This window comes from Perca flavescens, chromosome 7 (assembly GCF_004354835.1).
Source record: "Perca flavescens isolate YP-PL-M2 chromosome 7, PFLA_1.0, whole genome shotgun sequence".
Taxonomy (NCBI): Eukaryota; Metazoa; Chordata; class Actinopteri; order Perciformes; family Percidae; genus Perca; species Perca flavescens.
This window is the reverse complement of record NC_041337.1, coordinates 21311780-21327860: the sequence shown is the minus strand read 5'-3', so window position 1 is coordinate 21327860 and position 16081 is coordinate 21311780. Positions and strand designations below refer to the sequence as shown.

The 16081-nt window shown below is 40.7% G+C and overlaps 1 protein-coding gene across 6 annotated transcripts in view; it reads right to left on the bottom strand.

Annotated features, from left to right (window-relative positions):
- Window positions 1-16081, bottom strand: part of rerea (arginine-glutamic acid dipeptide (RE) repeats a) — a 131769-nt gene that overhangs the window by 24756 nt on the left and 90932 nt on the right. For 4 of the 6 annotated variants that reach the window (XM_028581991.1, XM_028581994.1, XM_028581993.1 and 1 more), the window contains 5 exons: window positions 14813-14917; window positions 9221-9269; window positions 8396-8520; window positions 5901-6000; window positions 5068-5166 (listed from right to left, as the gene is read on the bottom strand). In XM_028581991.1, the coding sequence (XP_028437792.1) occupies window positions 5068-5166; window positions 5901-6000; window positions 8396-8520; window positions 9221-9269; window positions 14813-14917 (478 nt within the window). Of the gene's footprint in view, window positions 1-5067; window positions 5167-5900; window positions 6001-8395; window positions 8521-9220; window positions 9270-11550; window positions 11668-12098; window positions 12513-14812; window positions 14918-16081 lie in introns of those variants that run through there. The other 2 variants (XM_028581995.1, XM_028581996.1) reach the window with 2 other exon arrangements.

Sequence of the window (16081 nt, the reverse complement as noted above, 5' to 3'; positions counted from 1 at the left end):
TGCCTGTGTTCTGTGTAGCTTCTTGTTTTTCCAATGCTGTCTTTCCAACTAATAAATAATCACATCGTCAATATTAACTAAACTGGATTTACCACTTTAGGGATTCTCCAATCTTTGAGCCATAACTTTATTTCAGAACGTGGAACGTGTGCAAGCATTTTAATTTGAAACATGTGTCCGTAGTTACCCAGAAAATGTCACAAGTGGCCAGCTGCAGCCCAAGAGACAACTAAAACGATCTGGAACAGGATTATTTCTGATGTAAAAAGCAGAAGTTGTTCCCACTGTTAAAAATCATATCCTGGCAGCTATTTGTGGTTTCATGCTGTTCAACAAGTGGTTATTAAGATACTCAATGTTGTAACATTATTGCTAATTCCTAATAAGGCACCAGTGGAGAAACATGTAATGGCAACAAACAGAAACAACCTGTATGCTTTTCACTTGAAGTGTTTTCACTTTATGTTCCCATTTAAAAACGAGTGTATTTTTGCCGTCAAGACTATTGCACAATACAAAGAATAGGAAGAGAGTTCTGTGTGGGAGGTGAGCACTGATTTGCCACTGATCACACACAAATAAGTGGTGCAGTGGGATTGCCTCTCTCAGACTTTAGAAAATGCAGAGGACTATTCCACGTCTGACTGTCTGCCATAAAAACAGATTACATTTTTTCCTTTTCTTTGTGGTTAAATCACACAAAAGCTAGGAGGTTAGACTGTGCAGTTGACATTTCTGGGGAATTATTTATTAATGTCTTTGATGTAATCTATAGTTATCACTTTCTGATACATCAAGCAGTTTGAGTGGTGCTCACATCACGGTGATGAATTGTGAAAATTTCTGCAAGTTGTACTAATAATCTCACAGTGAAAGATCGTTCAGGGGTTGAATGCAATGAAACATCTTACTGAAGTGAAATTATTTTCTGTGTCAGTGAGAAGACAATAAAAACGAAAAACAAACGCTCCCATTTGCAACGTGGTCACTTCCTCCACCACAGTAATGATTCAGTTTACAAGTGATCATGTCGTCTTATCTTTCTGTGGGAGGTGTTTGGGGAGAAATTATAAATATTTGTAAGGAGTTGAGACAAGGCTCAGCATTATGTGGCAGCAGCTGCCGACAGAGAGAAGAGAGGTAGGTGGATTTGGGGTGGTGGTGGTGGGGGGGGCAAGAGAAGTCAAAGGGGGAAGGGGAGGGTGACAAGTGACCCTGCAGACAGGCTGATTCTGTCATTTCAGCAGCCCCCACTGTCACTTTTATTCACATCTCTAAAAGAATGCAGGGGTGGGGGGAAAGAGCAGGCAGGAATAATGAAGCTAGTCCTAGAGGGGATGAGAGGGAAGAGGAGAGGGGAAGAAAGGGTGATAAATAAATGAAGAGCAGCAGGGCTGGTTTCTGAGTGTCAAGGTTGGAGCCACATTTACACCTGTCCCTCAAGGCTGCAGGGCTGAAAAGGCACAACTGGTGATCAGATCACTTCGAGCCGTGTCCTTGGCTGGCCAGAGACAAGCTGCTGCTTCTCCAGGCTGTGGACACTGTGGGGCAGGTGGAGCACTAAAGGCTGCTGACCGCCTCCACCCGCAGACACAAAACACACCCGCCACTGAACATGACTAACACAGTGTACTGGACTCCCTGACAGCTCCTCCACTTCAGTTACATAATGCGGTCTGAACATGATAAAACTCCTCTGTGGAAATGTGGATAGAGTTGCCTTGACCCAGCTTACAGAATTAATTAAATGGGCCCAGGACTGGGCAATAATTCAATGTTATCGTCTTTTGAGTAAAATAATATTGTAATAATATGATGATCGCATGTTAACAAAAATAGTTTGCATATTCATATATTTGTACACCAGAGGGCACCGACGTTTATTTTTATACTGTAAAATTTCCCGCTAAGCAGAGATGGGAGTAAGTCACACATGGGCAAGTCGCAAGCAAGTCTCAACCTTCAAGTCCAAGTCATTTTTTGTGACAATCAAGCAAGTCAAGTCAAGTCATAGCCTTGGTCAAGCAAGTCACAAGTCAAGTCATACAAAAGTTTCCATTTTTAAACAAGCTAAAGACATTGCGTCCACATACATTGAAGAGTTTAAATTAACACAGATAAAAAAATCACAGCCTAAAACTGATATTAGGCCAACAATAAATCAACATTGTTCAATATGCCTCAAACATGACATTAAATCATGAAATTCCTTCAAACAATTAAAGTATAATGGTTCCTAAGTCAAATAATATTCTTCAAACATGCCTCACTTTTATGAGACAGAAACACATCCTTTAACCTTTCCTTCTCTTAAAGAACAAAACATATTCTTTAGGAGTAGCTGAATCCCACCACCTTTGCTTATCACATGGAATGGAAAGTATAATGTTGATAATTGACAGTGTATTTGTGAGTGAATGTGTGCGTGTTTGAGAAAGAGAGAGTGAAAAGTTATTAATATTGGTGAGTGAATGTGCGTGTGTGTGAGAGTGCAGAGAGAGTGTATGTGTGCTTAGCTTTATTCACATACTTACGTCTGCATGTGTGTGTGTTTATGAGAGAGAGAGAGAGAGAGAGAGAGAGAGAGAGAGAGAGAGAGAGAGAGAGAGAGCAGTTTGTGTTGTGTGTGTGTGTGTGTGTGTGTGTGTGTGTGTGTGTGTATGTGTGCCTAGTTTTATTCGCTCAACAAAGAGGGGAGGGTGTGCTTATTCATGGCCCAAAACTGAAGGGAGTTCTGTCCTTCACAAATGTCCAAATAGTGGTTCAGCTGAATATGGGGACTGGAACCCGAATCTCTCCCGATTTGAAGTGTCTGATGAAATTCGACGTCGGAAATAAGTACTGCAGACCTTGCAAACTGCCATATGTTTTCTCTTTGCCTGGTCAGATGTGTAATCCTTATAGCCAAACTTTATTATTTTCTGTGCAGAGGGACATAGGCGCCGATTTATGTTTTCCTCCGTGGGTGCTCACACGCGCACACCCTTTACAAAAAAAGTGTTTGCATTTCAGAACCTTAGGAAACGGACAGCGGCCGACACGAACACACACGCCATAATAAAGCCAGGACAGCGCCACTTCTCACAAATACAGACAGGATTGGAGATGAAAGTTTAACTGGCACGTAACCGCGATCAGCTTCGTGGGAAATTAAGAATCAATGCCACGGACATAACCAATCACACTATGACAGACGCTCCACAACTGCAGCCAGTGTTTAATTTTAGATTCACGTAAAAATGAACTGGCAGTCTGGCACTCGTGGGCGGTCAGTATTTTCGGTGGGTGCTCCAGAGCTCAAGCACCCACGGTATCGGCGCCCATGAGAGGGATCCATGACGTTAAGTTAGCCTACTAGCCATAGCCAGTGTTGTTTACTGATGGTCTGCCGCCGCGCGCCGCGTCATCAAATCAACGGTTCCTGCGCTTGCAATAGCACTAAAATCGTAAAATTAACTCCTCCTCAATATCAGAAGGGAAAAATATATTTATTAAACACAAAATCAAGTCATTTCAAGTCATTTGACTCAAGTCTAAGTCAAGTCTCAAGTCATGAATATCAAGTCAAAGTCAAGTCTTTTATGAATGTTAATCAAGCAAGTCTCAAGTTGTAAAATTTGCGACTCGAGTCTAACTCGAGTCAAGTCATGTGACTCGAGTCCCCCATGTCTGCCGCTAAGTATGAGGTGACATAGTCACAATTCTATTAAAAAAACAAATGTAAAGGATCTGCATCAAGGTTGATCCTTTATATTATGTGTTTATGTTAAAATAAATTACTATCGGCCAATATATCCTTACCAGATTTTTTAAACGTCCACATATCGAAATCGTCACTCAGATTCCGAGACTCAGATTTCTGAGAATAAGGGTAGCTATATCATCACAGATAAAATTATACTGTAAAGCAACATTTTTCTTGGTTAAAAAAAAAAGCCAAAAGTTAATTACTGAAGTTGATCGCATTATTGTCTGAATTGAGTTATTTACAGCTTCTATTTTCGACCCCCACTGTGCTTCTTTGACAAGTGGTCTGTGGTAGACCTGCTGTGGTGGAGTGTGGCATTAAAGCCTCTCATCAACATGCCTGGCCCCCGCTCCGATCATCTTCACACAGCAGTCAGGCTTGGTGCATGCATAAAAAAAGGCAAACTCATAACTAATCCCCAAAAGGATGCCCGACTTAATCTGTTGCGATTCGCTATGGTCCTGCCGTGAGCTCTAGCTTTATTCGAATGTGCCCACCACGTTCAATTACAAGACAAATAGACCCATTCACTTCCACACCGGATCCGAGCTGCCGGGTTTAAAGCTCAACAAAAGACTACCAAGCTTCAGCTTTACCAAACAATATCAAAGTGGAAAAAGGATGATTAACAGAGGAGGAGGAAAAACTAACACAGAAGCATTTTAGTGATGGAGCGTTTTTCCCCTTTATTTCAGAGTGACAATGGATAGACAGGAAAGATGGCAGAGAGATGGGGGATGACACGCAGCAAAGGGCCGCAGGTCAGATTCGAACCTGGGCCACTGCAAAGGCCTCAGCCTACACGGGGCACACGCGCTTACTGGGTGAGCTAGAGGTCGCCCCCATTCCTCCCTTCTACCTTTTCATGATGTGCTATTTGATCAGGGAGAAGGGCTGCCATTTTCTGATTCCAGTCCTTCAACAGCTGTGGTGAAATTCACATCTAAATTCAAATGGAGGCTAACATTACCAGCCCTCAATTTTTCTCCCTTGCCAGACTTCCACACTCAAGATTTATTCTGCGGGTGATAAACAGGATGCAGCTGCTCTTGGGCCTTGGAGGAGCTGGAAACTGACAAGTGTTTTTACTGATGTCTTGTGAGACTGGGCCAAGAGCCCTGTTTTATCTCTCTCTCTCTCTCTCTCTCTCTCTCTCTCTCTCTAAACAGCTCCCTCTAAAGACACAAACCAAGCTCTGATAGACAGCAGGTACCCACACACAAAACATATCCAATAAATGAATTTATTGTGTATGCCAACTTGTGTCCAAAGATATCTTTGATAATGCATTTCCAAATTAAAAAGAAAAGTTCTCTTACCACTTCATCCTCAGACCAGCACTTCTCTATCAGTTTGGGTACAGGCTTCTTCACCAGACGCTGGAGAGCTTTTCCTGCATCGTAGCTGCTCTCGTGAAGCTGAGGATAATCACAACAAAATATAAGCTCATAATTCTGATATATAATTACATTAACATTTACCAAGGTTCTCTGCAGTGACACAAGAGGGGCTTATTGAGCTGTAGTGACACATTGTATTGAACGGATTTGTATTCCAAACAGATTTTACATCCAGGAGTGGCTGAACCTTTTACTCGAGATCTAGAGCATCAGAGAGAATGCTGTGCAAAGATTCAACAACCAGCCTAGAAATAAACAACGCAGTGACAAAGGCAATCTGCAGCTTTAAGCCCTGTGTCACATTCAATTGGGTGAAACAGGCAGCACTGGAGCTCTTCCTCTGAGAATAAACAAGCATTACTCATTGGAATTGCAAATAGAGAGGAAGGTCAAGAGACAATGAACTGCCGGCTATGTTAATTTTCCAGTTTATAGAGTCGGAATATAAATGCCCTGTTTATGATGATTCTAATCTCTTTCTTGTGCTTGATTCCTTGGTATTCATTGTCAATGTGACAGAGAAATCTCTCATTACGCATTATGCATTTTAAGCCTCTGTGGCTGGGTTTACTAAAGGGGGCTACTCTACTTGCTCAGGGGTCTTATCATTGCCCATCAGTGCAGAGCTGCATCATAGCTAAAATACCAGTGGAATCCCTGCAATTCAAACTTAACATTTTATGTTGTTTTTTTCTTTTCTATAACATGTTCACTTGTTTTCTAGTGTTAAGACATGTTGTGTGGCTACTTACAGTGTTAAGTGCATTTAATGTAGTGTCATCTCGAGAGGCTGCTAAACACCCGTCTTCTGTTGAGCCTCCGTCGCACATCCCTGCAAAGGCAGCCATGCTCCTGTGGACACAACAGATGAACTCAACATTAAAACAGAGCTCTTTCTACATCCCTTAATTGACTCTAATGTCCATGTAGGTATTTAAAAAAAAAAATCATGTCTCACGGACACAGTAGAGATGAAACAGATGTCTATAAGTAGGGGTCACCTTACAGATGTTCTCCTCATTTACCAAACTTTAAAAGCGCTGTCAAGTAATTACAAATGGCATCATTCATGTACACAGATAAACAAAACTATTACTGACAACAATGGATACTCCCATAACTTCATTCAATTAAAATTAGATGGGTTTAGGAAAAGCAAGTCAAAATGTGTTCTTTATAAACATAAACTAGCTAGTTTGGTAATGAATGGAGTAGAAATGCAACTTTTATAATTGATGGTTTGTCATTTTTAGAGTAAAAATGACAAACATTTAATGCTTCCAGATTCTCAAATTTGAGAATTTGCTGCATTTCCAGGTCGTCGACATGATAGAATTGAATAATTTGGGGTTTCGGACAGTTGGTCAGACAAAACCTTTAATGACGTCACCTTGGGCTGCCAGATATTATGATTTTCTGTTTTCTGAAGTTTTATAGATCAAATGTTTAATCAATTAAAACATGTAAAAAAGTGGCAGTTGAAATAAAGTAATTGCTCTAGGTCTCTTCTCCATGCCCACACTGCAGTAAATTGTATTTCTCATAAACTTATGAGGCATGGAAGAGGTATATATTAACAACCATCTTTACTACACTGCAGTCAATGCAATGTTTTGTTGTCCTTAAAAAAAGTACATTTGATATTCCCTTAACAAGCTATAATGCACAGTATGTATGTATATATAACATGGGTCTATGTAAAATTGGCACTATGAAAACAAATCTGATGGACAAATATAGATTTTGATGGAATTTCTACAACACTGTCTGTCACAGTGACAGATTGTGATTAATTACACTGTGGCCCCCGACTACAACATAACACAGAAACCCGTTAACACATATCACTTTCACTGCAAAAACATCTCAGGGAACATGATGAATGATTTTATTCCCATGATACAACACCTGATAAAGTGTAACATTAGGTAGCATTAATATACCACTCTTGAGATGACACAAATTTACAGACATTTGTTTGACCGATTTGGGGTACAGAAACAGGTTAATGGTGGAGAGAGGAAGCCACTGGTGTCCTGTAGGTGCTTTTATTTCTATTGATGGGGAGTCTTTGATACCTTGATATTTATGCATCAAATTAGGGCCGGGCGATAAAACGATAACGATATGTCTCGCGATAGACACGTAATCAATATCAATAGAAAATGCGGCCGATAAAATGTTTGATAACTTGTTTTTCTTCATCAGAAGAAACCAGAGGTTGTGAAGCAAGTTTGGTTGCATGAACAAAGGCACTCACTCTCTGGTAACCTAGCAACGTAGGGAGTGACACTCTAACAGCCAATCATGTAACAGTATCAAGTCTGGTTGCGCCACATCGCTGTCTCGTGTTCTTCAATAACAGAACCGGCGTGGAGTGATAAGTGGAAAGTGAGTGCCGCAGCGAGCGAGGAAATCGTTGATAAAACAAAGTCAGTATGGCAGTTTTTGGGGATTTTATAAGTCTGACCGTAGACAGACCAATGTCGTCAGACTGTCGTCCCTACCAACACTGGTACGACCATAAACTTGTTTTACCACTTTAGCCGCGCTCACACTTTGGAGCACAGCCGTATTCGCCATCAACGTCCAACAAGATCTGCAGCTGCAACACGGCACAAGCAGCAGACCGCCATGGAGAGGTACTCTGCATCAGCGCCTTACTAAACGCTACAAAGAAATAACGGAGGCAGACATGCTAAACACTGTCCAGAAGCCAGGTTACCAACCTAGCACTAAACCTGCAGAAAATAGTTCTTCTCCGGTTTCTTATATTTAACATTTTGCACTATTTTATTACACTTAATTAAGCATTTCTTACTCATTCTTTAATTTTGCACCTTAATGTTAAGAGATAATTGTTAAGTGTTCATTGAGATTTTAGACCTATGTTTACATTTACATTACATGGTTGTGTTGACATTTCTGCTTTTATAACTGAGGGGATTATAATGGGGGGATGGTTAAGTTTAAAATAAAAATGTTTAAATTTAACACATTTTTCTCCTGGTCCTTATTTTAAATAGGTCATAAAAATATCAATAATAACCGATATCGACCGATATGAAACATTTATTTCGTGATACAGTTTTCAGCCATATCGCCCGGCCCTACATCAAATATAGTGAAAGCAAAGGGCAGTATGGGGTTACATATTTAACCTCACTGGTGAGAGTTTTCACTTGAACTAGTAGGATAGAGCTTGGAGCCCTGCCAGGTCTGAACTCCTGCCTTTCTTTGGGCTCACCTTGCGGCTCTGAGGTACATGAGAAGATCACAGTCATTGACCCCTGGCATCCAGACCAGCTCCTCGTTCTCGGTCACAGCCTGGCCACCAGGAGAGGGGAAAGGCTGCAGCTCAGGGAGCTTGGCCTAATTAGGTCCAGGGAGAAGGACAGATGGTGTCACACTACAAATAGCAAGCATGCTTGAAAAAAAAATATCAGCTTTCAACCCCCTGTCATCAACTTTTCACCGAGTGTCGGGGTGGGGACAGCAGGGACAAGTTACAGCCACAATGATTCAATACAACACAGACCTGCAGTACTTTTTTATAAAGATGGAGCAGATCCTCCCTTAATTTGGCACACACACACAGCGGATGCGTTATGTTACTGTGAATTATCATGCAAACTTTGATTTAAATTGCACATGTTGAATTTAACGGATCTTGATTGCACACACTGGCATCACTGCCTGATAAAATTGTATTGTTGTATTTTTGTTTTAACATTTAGATAGAAAGTTTTAGATGTGCTGCATTTTAAACAATTATCAGTCTAGTGAGAACAGCATTGCATGCAAAACCCAACTAGCTTGTTATTATCAGCAGCTTTTGTTTGGGAGAAATTGTGGTAAAGCTGAATGGCAAGTTGTTATTATGCTCCATCTTAAAACGACATGTGATACCATGAATCAGACTAAATGGCAAATATCAGGTAAGAGGTAATGAAATCCACACATACAAGACAATTATTTAACAAAGAGGCGGCATGCGGTTTCCAATGTGGAAAAAAACAAGAGAAATCTCTCAAGTCAACAGCTGGGTGATGTGAGCTGTACAATGACTTACTTGGTGACTGGGTCCCACTCGGATTTCCCCTTGTGTGCTGTTTAATCGCCTGAGAAGAGACAAAGAGAGCAGATTGAAACAAAATATTTACTTGGCAACATGTCAAAGCTAGCTGAAAGAAACCTGTCGGCATTGTGCCTGTTGAATCAGCTAAACAACTGCACAAACTACAAAATCATAACTGGGTATCCTGACTGACTGAAGCTTCAAAAGAAAATGTAAATAAACTAACAATTTATGACCAGGACAAGATTAAATACAGTTTAAGGGGGACAAGGTCTATACTCTCTATTGTGGAAGTCTTTACAGGCATGTGAGAAAAGTACATAGTATTTTATTCTGAAAAGCACATAAAGATTTCAGGAGAATATTCCTGGTCGACTGCTCCTGCACAGCAAGCTGAGCAGAGCACATTTACAGGCCTGATATTGTGGATGCAGCAATAAAACAGACTCCCCTAAAAGAAGGAGGAGGAGGAGGAGAAGGGGGGGAGCTGGCTGGCTCTGGATATGCAGGGCGACCGCCTCTAAAACGGCTGCTGGTACAAATGTTGGTAGTCATAGCAACTGCAATTTAATAATAGTCTTCCGAATCTCCAGCTGCAGTGGATTAAAGAAAATGACAAGATGTTCCTTTTGAAAAGCCTTTCCCTCCGTTGCCTAGGTAACAGTGCCAATTTTCATACACCCGAGCGCGGGGCGGCCCAGAATCTGTCAGCGTGATTTGCACCCAGAGAAGCTTGCACTCCATCACGGAGACCTGGCGGAAACCGGGGAGGCCACAGCCCTCCGGTCTCTTTACAGTCCTCCAACCACAAAACACTATGACGGGTACATATTTGACCCAACTCCCCTTTCCCCTTCTTAAACAGACCTCCACCTCCTCTCAGCCAGGAGAGAGCGATTAGAGGAGTAATCCATACTGTTATGAACTATGGCTGACAGAAGCACTGGCACAGACGATATTAGCACAGGCCAAATGGACTGGGAGGACAGTCTGCGGCTCCAGAACATGTCAACATACTTAATTTCATTTTGTTACAAATATTCTCAGCAGATAAGACAAACATATGTAGTTCCCTGCATCATCAGCACTTCAGATTAGATTTGAAAGGTTTCCTTACACTCAAATGCTACTTTAAGCAGTGTTTCGTGTGCCATTATTTTACTGAAAGTTTTGAAATAGTTATTTCTAGTAAGTAGCGTAGAACTAGTTAATAACTAAACTATTTATTTGGATTTATTTAATGAAGCTTGAAACAAAAAAATACATTATCCTGCTTTTTACAAACAGAATGTGCATAGTAAATACTTACTACAAATATACTTTATATCTACAATGCTGAATGTAACAAATACATGTCTGCATGTAGTCTACTAAGTGAATGTGAATCTGGTCCGTGTTCCTGCTGAGAAGAAGTTCTACAAACGTGTTCCTGACAATGTGCAGTCGGCCAGGTCCGTTTGGCAGGAGGCTGTAAGGATGACAAATGAGGACCTGTGCACCAGAATAAGAACTGCATCTGAAGACAGCCCTGTTTTACTCAGGCAAATCCTGAGAGCAGACGGTTGACATTCAGATGGAATGCTGCACAGGTCCTGAGAGAGGAGGCAGAATACAGATGTATCGAAGCAGGAAGCTCTCAGGAGTTTCCATAAAGACTGCAGGTATACTTAAACAGAAACAGAACAAGCAAAGTACTGACAAGCATGTGATGAAAATTAGGGCTATGTTAGTAATACTTATATGTCCATGAAATAACCCATGTTCATGCAGACAAATCTGGAAAAAGAAATGTCTCAGAAGCTCTGTCTTTTAAATTTTCTGATTCTTAATGTAGATAAGAAAGAAAAACAATCATTATCTAAAGGTTATTAGTTATAATACTTGTAATAATGTTTCTTTCTTTTTTCTAATAAGTTGCCCAAAGCATATTGTATAGCTCAATAAACAATGCAAAACATGCCCAGTTGTTATACAAAAAAGTTCAGATATAACTCAGCATTAGCACACAGTCTTGCGAAATAATTACAAGCTTAGACATCAAGAAAGAAACATATATATAAAATGCCTTCAATGAATCTGGCACATTCTAAATAGAATAAGATTTAAAAAAAAAAAAGAAGTATTATTTAATTACAGGCTTACTTATTAAACCCAATGATTAAACCCAAACAACAACGTGACAGTCTGGTCAACTTTTATGTGTGTGCAATCAAGGATAGCCACGCCCCCTCTATCAATTTGAGCCAATCACGGCGCGAGTCTGTGGCACACTGACATAATTGCAGCACAGCAAAAACAGACCCAACTTGATGGTATTTAACTACCATGACGAGCAGCGTGTACACATCACAGCTGGTCGCAGGGGTGAGCAGCTCGGCCGGAGCTTTGTGTGCAGAGGAGCACTGCTCCATACGCCATGTCGTCTCGATTGTAAACAGGAGCTGCAAAATGGAGCCAGGGTAAAGTTAGCCTCTCCGGGTCTTATAACGGTCATATAAGCATACTGGGCGCACATTTATCAGCCTAATACTCGCGGATGCATCGCAAACAATATGCATTTATCTGTACTTTGATGGTTACATATTAATAAAGGTGTGATATAATGGCATTTCCATTATTGTAGCGCGAACGCGTAACGGTATGTGCTCTGCAGTGACAGCCTGCATGTTCCAACAACAGCATTCAATTCTCCTGTACCGACACAATGTGCACACTCGCTACCGTGCTCCATGACAGAAACACAGCCGGTTAACACAACGACAGTGATGCGGACAGCTCGCAAACATCACACAGTTGGGATGCGACTCAGACAACAATCTCGCAGCAACTAATAACGGCACGAGAAAGCACGAGAATATAATCGCACACCTACCTCCGGGGACTGAACAAATCGTCCATTTCTGACATCAAGCCCTAAGGTTGGGTGGTGACACTGTGTGTATAGCGCTCGTTGGAATTAACTCCCCTCTCTCCCACCTATTTTCTAGGTGCTCAAAATGGAGAACCACGCATTCACTCCGGAGAGGTGTTCACTGAGCTTGTGCTGTGACCTCAGCCTGCACGTACAACGTCGCAAGCTCGGCTCACTTCTCTATAGACACTACTGAGCATGTGCTGCGACCTCACACAAGAGCACACACGTACAGACACACACAGAGGCAGACAGACACGCATGCAGGATACGGAATTCATCTCTCCTCGTATGTCTGCGCCATAATAAACAAGAGTGAAATTGCAAGGCTGCAGACAGCCCGCTCAGAATACCAAACGAGAGGAGCAGAGGAGGAGGGAGGGAGCGGAAAAGAACAGCGCCCTGAAGAAGGGGGTTCCCAACTGGCAACCCTTGTTGCCAATAACAAGGACAGCCATCATGGCAACACGTGAGACACCCCAAACACCACCAGTGAATAACAACACCAATTTTGCTTGAGCACTTAAATGAATTAAACAGCTCATCATGTACCATAAGCCAACAAGTCCTTTAGACACACGTATTTTCCTAGTGGATTGACAAATATAAATGATGCCTTGATATTTACAATTCTCTTCTAGCGCAAGAAACTACAATGCAGTAAAATGTTATCTAGTGTACTTTTGCATTTAAAAACTATATGTGCTGGTGTGTAATCCCTATCAGTTGGTCTTCAGAGTTCATGACACCTATCACAAAGGCTATTTAATAATTTCCCAATGTGGCCAGCTGAGCAGGTATAACCAACAACTTATTAAAAGTATTTTAAATCAAAAGTAAATTGTTCAGCATATCAACACCAACATCACAACTGTGGGGAAACATTAATATCGGTGTAATAGAGAATGTCAAACAAATACACAGAATAGCATATAGTATTAATCTAAAATGTAATATTCTAGCATACAATCATACTAAATGGCACTGATAACCAAATCATCATTATTATTACCTCTGCCAAGGAGGTTATGTTTTCTGTTGGGTTTGTCCATTTGTTTGTTTGTTGGTTTGTGCATCTGCAGCAGGATTACGAAATAACTGGCCTGATTTTCATGAAACTTGGCCGAGAGGTTTAGCATGGGCCAATGAAGAACCCATTAAACTTTGGAGCTGATTATGGGGCGGATTCACCAATTATTTTTCACTTACAGTACGTTAACATTTAGAGATAGGGCGTCTGTGCTGCATTCATTTGGTGTCGGAATAATCGTGAAAATTTGTTCCGGACTGGCAAAAATTCACACTGCATTAACATTGTGGAATAGGGCATGCCTTGGCGGAGATCTGTGCTCTCAACAACAATTGTTATCATTTTACTATCATCCATAATAATAATATACAAAAATTACCAATAATAATACTAATAATGTAGTATATTGTTCTTAGTGTGAGAGGTTCGGTTATAAGGTTTTTCACAGCAGACATTTTGACTTGTCATAGCAGGGAAAAGCACAGGTGTTACTAATAACATTAAAGATGGCTCTGTTCCCAGTAAACTGTGACAGTGAGCCAGCAGCCACAATATCAGGATCCTGAAACTAAAGCAGCTAAATGGAATTAATCAATCATTCATTGTATTATTCACACCTACTGTGACTTGTCAAAATGTCTTCTGAGAAAAAGGCCTTTCATCCGAATCAGACAAGTGATTAAAAATACCATCAATGAGCTTCTTGTAGATTTTTCCATTTTAATCTTAAGGTTAACTTAAAAGATCAGTAATTAAAACTCAAAGTGTAATTTGACAAATATCAACAAATGCCCTAACACCTATAAAGCCATTGGGGTTTCCTCAGCTCATTCCCCATAATTACACCACATTAGGACCATTCTTTGTGCACTGAGGCAAAAAAATAAGTAATTAAATTGAGAAAAATTACACTTGTCCTAAAAAGTGCATGTATTGTAATAGTATTAATGCTACTGCTGAGTGATACTGAAAAAACCAAATATCCCAATATATTTGACTAAATACTTGATATCTATAACTTGATTTTAAATCTGCCTATTTGTGCCATCAAACACTATTTAGTCCAACTAGGGATGTATTATATGGTAACTTTTGTCATATTGCTTAATAAAAAACTCCCCCATATTGTCTCATACAATTGTATATCAGTACACCGCTCAGTTGTAACTAATGCCTATGTTTTTTTTATTAAATTGAACCTACCCATAAACTTTGAATTATAGCTGAAACAATTAGGTGATTAGTCAAATGGATAGAAGATTATTATCGTCTTCTATTATTCTATATTGATAATCAATTTAATTTTTTGAGTTATTATTCAAGTAATAATATAATAATGCTAAACATTACCTAGTTATAGCCTTCCAATTGTGAGCTGCTTTTCTTTCTCATGTGACAGTCAACTGAATATTTTGGGGTTTGGGAATTTTGAAGACATAATCTGGGTTCAAGAATGTGTGATGGTGATTTTTCACTATTTTTAGACATTTTATAGACGAAAAATGATTGATTAATGAAGAAAATAATAGTTGGTTGCAGCCCTATTTTAATAAAAATTGTTTGAGAGTTGACCCAACATGTGTAGCCTGTGGGAGGATAACGAATGAGACTATCAGTGGAATTGACTGGACTGAAAGCTCCTCACCTGGTCTCTGGGTTATATCCGAGGATATAGAAAAAGGAGTCGATGCGGGCTTTGAACTCCCTGGCAGCAAAAATGTCGGAGAAATGGGAAATGTTGCATTTCCCCCTGTGAAAGAGAAGACAGGCTTTATTACACAAACACAACTATATGCTAAAGTGATACCCTGGCCTAGCAGGGGCAGATGTAGCCCTAAATTAGAAGCTCTTGGGGTGTTAATCTATCCGAGGTGACAAATACAGCAGCAGGTATAGTGCCTGTCAGGGCCTGCTGACTTTGCGGTGAGACATCAGGTTCTATAAAACACCAGCTGAACATGTCAGTCATGCCTCGTCTGCTGCAGCTGAGGCGAGAGAGACAGACGCTGCAGAGATCTGCACAGGAATTCAACCTGTGCGTCTCCCTCCCGACACGATTACCCCACCATAAGCGGAGAGGGCCTAGGCTCTGACCACATCTTGATTCCATTTCCTGTTTCAAGCACCCTGCTGTCTGGCTCTCTCTAAATAACTGATATTATGATCATATGGCACTGGGCTGCCTTGCAGAGAAACAGTATCTTCCTTTCCTCTGAAAAGATTAAAGGGTGCTAAGGAGGGCTGTCTTGGGAGAGCTGCGGCGTTACAGCATCCCACTGGAATTCCGTCTCGTTTATCTAAAGCCTGGAACATAAGTGAAATCAAAGGGTGCTCTGTGAAAGAGAAGTTGCAGCTAATTTGCCCTGAAATCAGTGGTTTCAGGGAGACATTGCTTTGACTGCCCGCCGCTGCGCTGCTCACATATGGTTTTGGTTAAAAGGGGAAGTGCAAGAGGTGCTCAGACAGAAATGAATATAAAGGCAAAGGCAGGAACACAGAATGAACACAGAATATCTGATTTCAGACCAAGAAAATGATTAAGCCTATATTCCTTTCTGCTTACATCAAGCACAGACAGAGTGGAGTGCCATAAGTTTTGTTCTAGAGGCTCATGTTCTGACAGGTGTGTGTATGGGGGAGTTGATCCACAGCCATTTCAATCAGCGTTTTAATGCAAGAGAGCCTGAGGCGTGGGTCTCATTTATGGCTTTGCATCTTTACACATCTGGACTATTTTTACAGCACCTGCTCACAGCAGTAAAGCATGGTATAGCTCTTAAATTAACAGAACAACATTGCTGTGATTTCTTTTAAAGTTGGTTCATGGACAACTGAAGAATCAGAAACAAAGCAGTAATGTAGAACTATTACCATGTTGCCACTGTTCAGAAAAATACAGATACATTGTACTAAG